At 33.6% G+C, this 10,872-nt stretch overlaps 1 protein-coding gene across 1 annotated transcript; it reads right to left on the bottom strand.

Moving 5' to 3' along the window:
* Positions 1-5,237: 5,237 nt before the first annotated feature.
* LOC145602806 (uncharacterized) lies at positions 5,238-8,674 on the bottom strand. The gene is made up of 8 exons (XM_081658958.1): positions 8,507-8,674; positions 7,846-8,148; positions 6,981-7,052; positions 6,790-6,857; positions 6,551-6,695; positions 6,367-6,453; positions 6,191-6,280; positions 5,238-6,089 (listed from the first exon to the last, which is right to left on the bottom strand). Exons 2-8 carry the CDS (start codon positions 8,089-8,091, stop codon positions 6,000-6,002), a joined length of 798 nt encoding a protein of 265 aa, XP_081515084.1. The 5' UTR covers positions 8,092-8,148; positions 8,507-8,674; the 3' UTR covers positions 5,238-5,999.
* Positions 8,675-10,872: the final 2,198 nt, after the last annotated feature.

The following is a 10,872-nucleotide window of genomic DNA, read 5'->3' as shown; positions in this document are numbered from 1 at the left end:
CCGCAACAACACACCACCACCAACATCAATCGCGCGCAACACACCACCACCAACATCAATCGCGCCCAACAACCACCGTCTTTTTTGGTAGATCTTGTGTTAATTTAGGATAGATTCGTAGATCTAGTTTATTTTATATGTTATTGTAATGATAAATTGTAAATTTAAATAGATAATTGTATATTTATATAGTTGATTTAATTTTTGTTGATTAAACATCGTTTTATTTTATGAAATTTTGATTAAATATGTAGATCTACTGGTTTTGTGTGTTATTTCTTGCTTTAGTCGTGTAATTTTTTTTTTTGGGTTAATTTACGGTTTTTGGGGGTATTTTATGGTTTTTGGGGCTAATTTTTTGTTGTGGTGGTGTCGGTGGTGGTGTATGGTGGTGGGATAGGGTCGGTGGTGGTGTGTGGTGGTGTGGGTTGTGGTTGGGTCCGGATGGGGGGAAGACTGGTGGTGTTGGGTGGTGGTGTGTGGTTGTGGTTGGGTCCGGATTGGGGGAAGACTGGTGGTGTGGGGTGGTGGTGTATGGTTGTGGTTGGGTCTGGATGGGGGGGACTGGTGGTGTGGGGTGGTGTTCTGGGGTGGTGGGTGGCGGTTTTTTTTTGTTTTTTTGAAACATTTTTACGACGGAATTTCCGTCGAAAAATTCCGGCGGATTATATTCCGTCGGAATTTTCCGACGGAAATTCACTGGCCTGAAAATCCCTGCCGACGATATTCCGTCCGTCGTAAATTCCGTCGTAAATAAGGTTTACGACGGAAATTCCGTCGTAAAATGGCCATTTTCCTACGAAGGATTTTCCGACAACCTTTTACGACGGAATTCCGTCGTAAACCTTATTTACGACGGATTTGACTTATTTTACGACGAAATTTTTCCGTCGTAATCAAGCTGTTTTCTTGTAGTGGCAATTGTAGCCCAACCAAGCTACATGCTTGATTGAAAAAGAGACAAATAATCTCCATTCATATTGGAACATGTGTATAATTATCTATTTTTTTTTAAAACTTTATTTTTTTGCAAACTACAATATGTTGTGGCTTACCATTGAAACAAGTTGTTGCTTAAAAAGTGTTGTAGCTTAGAAATTTATGTGGAAAAGCAAGCTACAAAGCATTGTAGCTTGCCATTGGAGATGCTCTAAGCAGTTGTAAAACTCCACACCTCCACTTTAATTTTCAATCCCCATAAATCCATAATATACCAAACTTAAGATTACTACTACACTTATCAATACTCAATAGTCAATACTCATACTTCATAGTAAAAAATTCTAAACAAAGACAAATTCTTCGATTTGTTTTGATTCTCCATTTTTTTTTTTGTTGATTTTCTTTTCTAATTTTACATTCTACTCTGCTAGATTTTTAGTCTTTGATAATGGATTTTGTTATTTTTCCTTCTATTTTCTGTCTTTCTATCTCTTATAAGAACCGTTGATTTAATTTTTTTGCTATTTCTGATTATGTGTATTTTGCAGGTGAAAATTCAATGTTCATACAATACATTTGGTTGTAGCTATATCAATTTTGTTAGAAGAAAATTGTCATAATTTTTGAAGTTTGAGAGTATTAGATTTGTAAAAATGATTATTCCTTTAACTTATTTAATTTGTATTTTATGAGATTTTATAGGTGTTCCAATTTCCCTCCTATAAATATTCATAATAAAGATAAGACCTTTTTCTCCAAATCATTCATCTAATTAATTAATTAATTAATTAATTTTATATATATATATATATATATATATATATATATATATATATATATATATATATATATATATGTATGTATGTATGTATATAGTTTGTTATACTGACCTAATTAATTTTATAAGCTTTGATTGATCTATTTTAGTTTTTATATAACATAATCATATGTTTGATTTGTTTATTCACTCATCATCATGCCTATTAAATTTGTTTTTGAAATTTGGTTTTATGAAGATGATATTTGTTAGTCAATTAAATTAGCGGTTTAACAACTCGAGTCGGGTCAATCCGGATTAATGTCGTAATTTATATATGCGGGTTAGGTTTAGGTCAAGTCAATAATAGGTTGGGTTACATTCGGGTCGGGTGAATAATAGGTCAGGTTTAATTTGGGTTTTCACAGCTAAAAATGAGTTAGGGTCATTCTAGGGTATGAGTCGAGTTAGGTTGAAGTCAATAATTTGCTGGTTATTCTTAGGTCGATCTGTTCGAGTCATGTTCGATTGAAGTACAAAATTTGCAGTTTATAATTAGGTTGGGTACGTCATTTCCAAGTTGAGTGATTCTCGGATTCAAGTCGAGCTCGGTTGAAGTCAATAATTTGCAGGTTATAATCAGGTCGATCAGGCCATACCCGGGTTCGAGTTGAGTTCGATTCAAGTTAAAAATTTGCGGGTTCTAATAGGGTCATTTCTAATTCAGGTCGTGTTTGGGTTCATGTCTCAAATTAAATATTGGGTTAATCTTGGTTTCGGGTTGATTTCAGGTGAGGTCACAAAGGTCATATACTTCATATTAAGAATAAATGCTCCAATTTCTTCATTTATTATAAGAGAAATAATTTCAAATAAGTTCAAATTCGAGCTAATTAGTTGAAATAAGTTTTGATAAGATATACGTAATAAGTTCATAAAAAAAAATAAATAAACAGAATCAACATAACTATATAACTATACACTTTGATCAATATTAACAATGTGGTCTACATTGAATTTAAGTTGATTTGAAATTAGATCAGGTCAATAACATGTTAAGTTTAGTTCGAAATGGGTTAAGAACAATACGGGTTGAATTTGGTTCGATCAGATCAATAACATGTCGTTTTGATTTAGGACCGGGTTAGTAACAGATCGGGTTGGGATAGTAATAGGCCATGTAAATTAAATTCGAGTCGGGTTAATAACAAGTCGGTTTAAATTCGGGTCGGTTTAGTAACAAGTTGGGTTAAATTCGGGGTGGGTTAGTAATGGGTTACATTCACGGGTTAAATAGGTTTGGGTCAATTTCGATTCAGGTCGGGTTTGGTTCAGGTTAATAATTCACGGGTTATATTCAGGTCGTGTCATCTCCAGGTCAGTTGATGTTCGGTTCGGGTCACCATTTTTTCGGGTTAAAACGGATTGCTTAATGACTGGGTTCGGGTCGAGTCAGCTTTGATAGGTCTAGATACATCAATAATTTTATTAACATGTAGCATATTTATGGAATTTTGTTCTCTTCTTAGATTATCCATGGAAATCACTCTTTAGTAACTAATAACTTGGTAATCACTTCTATAAAAATATTGGAGTACTACTAACCAATTTTTTTTTAATTTTTTTTTTTTTTTTTTGGTTGTTGTTACTATTTTATGTTTTATTAAATACTATTTGCATCTATATACTATATTTTATAATCCTATCTTTAATGATAACACGTGCATTTGCACGTGCACATTCTAGTAATAATAATTTCAGTTATTTTTGTGTAATCGTATTCTCTATTCTCCTTCATTCATCTTCGGCAAGAACTACCCATACACTCTAAATAATAATTTTGTGTTATGTAATTAGCTGAATTTGGTGTAAGTTATTGATGTTTTCTTTACTATCCAGGCTTTGAATATATAATTTAAAATGATAAATTTGCAGAAATTAAAAATTAGATGAAAAAAGAAATGGACTTCAGAAAGCGAAAATTTTGGTTTGCAATTAGAAAGTGAGGCAAGAATGTAATTATGTAATGCTTTTGAGTTAAAATAAGCAGGGGTTGATGTGACATTTATTCAGCACTTGTGTATGGATTGACCTGGTGTTAAGTACATCCCTAGGGCTTGATTTAATGTTGTTTGTAAAATTTCTTAGAATTGTTGAAGTTTGATGCAGATATTTGTTGAAAATGCTGATGAAGCCTAACTATTTGCCAAATATACTAGATGCAAACTATTCCGATTAGGACCCAACAACTCGTATCTGAGATCTGTGAAGACCCTATCGTCTAGCTAAGCACCTACACAGAAATTAAGGATTGGCTAACCCCGGGGTGAATCGGAGATAACTACTCCGATGATAAAGTCAAAAGTGTTTATGATAAAGAAGAGATGATATGAAGAGAGAGAGAATAATAAATGATACCTTTTAATTAAGATAAACCCACCTATTTATAGTGATCTCAACTGTCAGGTGGTTGCATGCCATGCAAACCACTTTTATGCCAAGTGTTGATTAATTGACACCACATGTTGATTTGCAACAGGCCGACATCTTAGCCGTTATGTGCAGTTATCGATATGACCGCTATGTGTGAAAACCCGGATTTGTTTACTGACTTTACTCTATAATGCAGTCGATATTGGCACTTTACATGTTATCGGTATCTCCCCACACACAAACTGCTGATCCAATAATAAGGGACTAAGAAGTCTTTAAAAGCCTAATGCTTTAACTTGTAAGTGATGATGTACTTCATTTAGCTCTCAATTTACAGCGTTCTTTGTTGGTCTTGTTGATGTGTCATCCTGGCCAAAAAAATGTGTCTTTGAGTGGGATATTTTATGACATTTGTTTGAAATCCATGTAGGGCAGTTACCTTATTCTAGTAAAATAGTTGAGATTTTACATTCAGACGTGCTTCAGCTAATAAATCATGCTTACCAATTTCAGGTAAGCTGGACTATGGAGCATCAAAGCTGAAGGCTAGACTGGAGAATATGTTGAATATTCACAAGTAACATTTTGAAAACAAACTACTCTCTTCAGAAACCACCCTACTGATGAAAACCTTAAGATTTTTATTATCAGGCATTACATGGGAGAATAGCTTTGATACCTTGAACCAAAAGGAACTTCAAATTCAGAACATTAGCTTGACAGCGCTCTTAAACACATCAGGCCAATGAATATAATTTTCTGCAGCATTAGTTTATCTTATTAGTTAGCCAAGTGATTGCCTCTTTCGCTCTTTGTATCAATCTGATCAATAATTCAATGGTATATGACAGTTGAATTCCTCAAGCTGAATAAGAGGGGAGGGGGGGGAGGGAGGGGAGGGCGGCAGCTGATGAAATGATGCGATTTTGATGCGTTACATGGCTCAAATTAGTGGCCTAATTGCTGCTGTAAATATAAATCTGGTTTCTGTGGCTGTGTTAGTGAGTGTATGTGTGGCTGTAATTGGTTGTGGCTGTTGTTGCACTCTGCTACTGCTGTTGCTGCTATTGTTGCTGTACAATGCGGCTGTTGCTGTTGTTGCTGCATGAATGTATGATGTTGTGGTTCTGCTCCTGCTAATGGCTGCTCCAGATGCTGATGCTGCTGTGCTCCTACTTTGAAAGTTTGAAAGTTAGAAAGCTTCTAAGCTAATGGTATCCACAAATCGTAATCAAGCTTCATTTACAAGTGTATTATAACCATATGTGAGCACCACATTCCGATGGCAAGATTAGCAATGAGAGACATAAAGCATCAGATTAAAATTAAAGGGAAGGAAAAAAAATAAAAATAAAAATAAAAGGGTATATACACCCACTGCTCGTGTTTTGATTTAGTTGTCACGTTGCAAGTTCATGTTGGTTAGAAAATCAGTGATATTAAGTGCAGCACACAAAAGATAAAGGAACCCTGTCACACAACATAACACTATATTTCTGCAGTATACAACCCAATAGCTTTATACAGACATAGAAAGGAATACCTATATGTTTCTTACAAGTTCAGATCCTTCTACTTTCTATATCCTAAACCGAAATTTACAGGAAACAAAAGAATTTTGGGAAGAAAATGAGAAAGGAAAAATCCTACAAGCATCACCTCAACCTTATTAGGTGGGAGCATCAATTTCATACTATTTGTATTTACCAACTTTACACATTCATTTATATGTTTTGTATCTGTGTGTTTTTATTTCTAACTCAAACCTGCATCCCTGACATAAGTGGCAGTGAAAAAGCCATCATCTGGTTCACAGTCGCGAGATTGATCTACAGATGAAGTCAATAATGGGTTCTTGTATGATGAATCATGATATTTGGATTACATGAGAAGGTTGTTGCGAATCAGGGTGCTCAATTTCTTCGTCAGATGAGGTTTCCAATATACTAGGGCTTTCCTGTAAGTAACGAAAATATGGGAACTGAATCAGTACAAGAAAAATCACCTACTGTAAGCCTGTAAACATAAAAGAAGTCTGAATTAATGAATGATACATACGACTTGGTTCCTTTGTCGCCGTAGTCCAGTAACTGCCATCATGGTGACATACACGAGCATTAAAATTCCTGAGACTCTGAGCATTGCCAGCTGAAACCAAAGAACATCAGAAGTATACTACAATGCTTATTCAGCATGCTCTTTCTAGAAACAGATTAATAGTTACATTTACTTACGATGAATAGGGGAAGAACAAACTCATGATCATCAGCACCACCAACCATGATTGGCAGAGTATGTCGTAAAATCAGGAGGCCGATGAACTGTAAAGTATACACCATAGAATGATGTCAGGAAATAGGTGGAAACAACAAGGCATGTTACATATAACTGTGACAGTGAGAGGAAAATAGTTCTTACAATCACTGCAACCGTGAAACGACATAAGAGACTTCTTGAAGAAGGTTCTTCAAAGTCAGAGTCTAGAAGATCATCATGATCAGTCGAAACTGCTTCCATCAACTGTGACTGAACTAATTCTCGTCTGCTTATCTGCCAGTTTCTCCTGATAAAAACACGCGCATTGTTTGAGTTAGTCAGTTTGATCATTGGTTAACTCATGTCTGTTATATTTCATGTCATCATAGGTGAGGAATTACCTGAAATTCATAGGAATACGCCCATATCGAAGTAGAGGTGGGGGTGCAGAATAACCTGGTCTAAATGGCTGCAATCAGAAAAACCTCGAAATTTAGCAGCATTCACATTTATTTATATTAATGTTCATGTAATCAGACTACTGCGAACTAAAATAACAAGAAATTGGAGTTGCAATAAAATGAAATCGAACCTGGTGGCATATTTCACAATTGGTGTCACCTTTCTCGTTACACCACCTCTGTACGCATCTGCGATGAGCATACTGCAAGCATTATATGAGCTTCTTCAGCATACATATCTATGCTAATAACAACACTAATCGCCTTCAATAAAACAAATTACTCGTAACAAACAAACACAACTCCAATTCACTTGTTAAGAGATGTGAAAGTCGTCAAGGACAATCAATTTATCAAGTAGTAATACTATCTTGGTTTCTTTAGGCTTCTACTTTAATACAGAAAACTATGCAAAAAAGTTAATGTATATTCATGCAATCATGCTTCTTTAACAGTTGAACATGAAGGCAACATACTTGCATACACCATACATAACCATGTTAAAAGTTAACTTTTAATCTAAAAAAAATCCTAATATAATATTCCCTCCGTCCAAACTAATATTCATCTCAAAATTATAATTCGAATCAAATTTCTTGTACGGTTAGCTTTAATTTTAAACTTTCCCGTATTACCCTTAATCATACCCTTATATCAAATCCACAAAAAGGTAAACAACGCAAATAAATAATCAGAATACTTTTGTTATATTAGCCATTCTTGACCTGAAATCAAATGTGGCCTATTCTATGTTACTCGGACTCTTCATTTCACCTCACGGACCGGTGTCGGACCCTCGACACTCAGACATGGGTATGACGCCCGGACACTTCAGTTTTAGTTCAAAATCATGAAAAAATTTCACAAAATAGCTGAGTCGGACGCTTGGACATGTACCCGAGTAGTCGGACGTACCCGAGTCGGACATGGGTACCCGAGTCCAAGTAACATAGGACCTATTATTTAAAAACAAACAGAGTCGAAACTAATACAAACCTTCAAACTACCAGAACAAGAACAAGGAGTCTCCATCTTAGAATCAAAATCCTCATCTTGACATATCCTACACTCCACAACTTTCCTAGGAGATGATAATTCTCCATCATCTTCCTCTATTTGCATTAAGAACTCAACATCTTTGCCTTCTTCAATCTCCTTTGCTCGGTTTCGACTTTCGATTGCGGCATGTATCGTTGATTCTGTAAGCAACCGGTTCACCAGTAATGCTAAATGATCACCCATCTTACAAGTTACTACAACCCCAACTATACAACAACTTCACCAATGATCAACTGTTTCCTGAAATTCAACAAAAACTTCTTATTATTGAGTTATACTACTATTAAACAATCAAACCAACAAAAAAACCAAGTTTTTAGATAAAAGGGGAATCAGGAAAAAGCTATGAAATTTAATCCCAGTTCATAAAAAGCAAAAAGATTTCACCTTTTTACAAAAAAAGGTTGAATATTTACAAATTATTAGAGGAATTAACAAAATCCCAAAAAGGGTAGCAAAAGGCGGCTGACTGAAAAAAAGAAGAAATCCAGAAAAGGGGGAGCAGGAAAAAGGAGACAAAACCCAGAAAACAGAAAAAGGTGTGATTTTTATGAATTAAAAACCAAAAAAACAGAGGATAAGAAAGAAAGAGACTTACAAAAGAGGGAAAGAATGTGTAAAAAAAGGGTGAAATTATGAAGAATTAATGGAAGTATCAAAGAAGATGAAGCAAGAGATAGAGTAAGGTGGGTTTATCAAGGGAATAGAAATGCTAAGCAAAGCAAAGCATTTTTATTCAAATTTTGTTCTGTTTTTTGTTTTTTTTTTTTTTAAGGTTTGATTTGATGTTGTTGTTCACGTCATATATAAAGTTTTTGGGATATTTTTGTTAAAATTATTAAAAAGAAATGTTGGTGATCAATGAAATGAAAAGTGGGTTGAGATTCTAACGGTGAAATCAAGCACCATTATCCCACTACTTTCGTCTACGTTGACCATTTTTTGTTAACCGTCTATTGTCGTGGCTATTGGTTACTTATGTTGGCTTATATTCCCTCCAATAATACACAACTGATGTACTATTAGGGGTTGGATTGATCCGTGAGAGATTTCGGCTTGAATACTTATGATAAAAAATAAATAAATCAATTGATGTTATATAAATTTATAAAACAAATCTTATAACATACATCGATTTAGATTTTTTTTTCTTTTTTTTTTCTGGAGGGACACATCGGTTTAGATTATATCAATTGATCTTTAAAAATTATATATACATTGTAACAAATCTAACAACATTTCAAACGACTATTGAATAGAAGAAAAACTATCATTTACATAAATATGTAATAAACTACCTATAGTCCAATTTGATGTAGTACTAATGGTACCTTAGCTAGATATCGACTTTTGATCCAAAAATTTCGACTTTAACCCATCATTACGCCGGCCTCATAACCTGACCTTAAATGAAGCTTTTTACAAATTGTCCAAAATATATTGATTGGTACTATATTAAAACCATATCAACAATTTCACACTTGTTTGGTAAGTCTAAATAAATTTTACTTCGTACATATTGTACACAATTTTCTTAGAGTTTCATGTTTTGTACACGTGTAAGAAATTAGTTATGTATGGATAATTTGTCACTACATAATTCCCGCCAAGGAGTTGGGAATTAGGTAATGTATGGCCAACTCCAATTCCTAATGAATTTATATATATATATATATATATATATATATATATATATATATATATATATATATATATATATATATATATATATATATTGTTGTCTTTGTTGAAGAAATGTTTGATGACCATCTTTTAATTGTGGTCATGCAATACGCCAACCCCTCATAATATTCTTTTTCTTTCTTTTAGTCATTTTTATTTTCTCTTTTTCTATTTAGTTGACCATGTATATATAGTGTATGAGAAGAAATGGTATGAGTTTTCAAAAAAAGAAGAAATGGTATGAAGATTCTAAGTTGATATTTGGTAATAGATTTATATACTAGTGGATCTGAGAGGTTATTTTCTTTGAATCACAAGAAATATATGATATAGTTACTCCTTAATTCAAAGTTATACTACCTCCGTTTCTTTTTAGTTGACACGTATTTCTTTTTAGGAACTTTATTTTTAGTTGACACGTTTTCTTTTTGGGTGAATTTTTTACCTTGGGTTTACAAGGTACTCTACTTGCTTTTTCATCCTCTATCACTCTCTCTCCTCTCCTTAATATATGTGACTAAATCAAACGCGTCAACTAAATAGAAACGAAGGAAGTATATACTAGCTTAGTTACTAATGGTTAGATTCGTGAAATTGACACACTTTCCAAATTACAGTATTGTTCAAACAACTTGACCTAGATCCAAAGTTTGGTACATGTGGATGCTTCGAAAAATCATAATTGAACAAGACCAAATCGACAACATTACCAAAACATTAAAAAAAAAAAAACTTAAGTGGATCAATCAACAATTAAAGAAAGTTATTAAAATTGCAATTAGTAACTTACTACTCCCTCCATTCTTAAATGTTCTTCTCAAAGGGAATTTTGGCACTATTTATATGATGAGAGAATGAATGATCAAACTATAAATCGTAACATTTCATGTTAGGTCTTATTTAATTCATTTTAATGAGTAAATTATAAATATTCCATTGTTAAATTTATTTATTTATATGTAATTAAACATACGTATGGTCAAACTATTACATTGACAAACGTGTAAAATTAAAATGAGAATAACTCTTAAGAACGGAGAGAGTAGGATTTTGCAATCCTATGATCCAATTTCACTTAATTATTAAACAATCCAGATTGAAAGCAAAATCATTTTGCCCGTAGGATTGGATAAGTCATGATCGATTAAGATCTTACACAATCGTTTAGTTTGAGTGATCCTAGTGTTTAATTAGATTGTTGCTGAATTGGCAGAAATACTTGCGTAGACCTGCTCCACAATAATATTATTATGGACCCGAGCTTTATACACACGCAACTGA

This window comes from Chenopodium album, chromosome 21 (assembly GCF_948465745.1).
Source record: "Chenopodium album chromosome 21, dcCheAlbu1.1, whole genome shotgun sequence".
NCBI classification, from domain to species: Eukaryota; Viridiplantae; Streptophyta; class Magnoliopsida; order Caryophyllales; family Amaranthaceae; genus Chenopodium; species Chenopodium album.
Note: the sequence above shows the minus strand (reverse complement) of the source record. Positions and strands in the feature narration are given on the sequence as shown.

What these genes read in the sequence shown, in the direction of transcription:
- LOC145602806 (XM_081658958.1), bottom strand. Translation starts at nt 8,091, where the DNA reads ATGGGTGATCATTTAGCATTACTGGTGAACCGGTTGCTTACAGAATCA. An exon ending in ATTGTGAAATATGCCACCAG is followed by an intron (nt 6,858 to 6,980) that starts GTTCGATTTCAT and finishes TTCTGATTGCAG; the next exon opens with CCATTTAGACCAGGTTATTC. An exon ending in TTGTTCTTCCCCTATTCATC is followed by an intron (nt 6,281 to 6,366) that starts GTAAGTAAATGT and finishes CTTTGGTTTCAG; the next exon opens with CTGGCAATGCTCAGAGTCTC.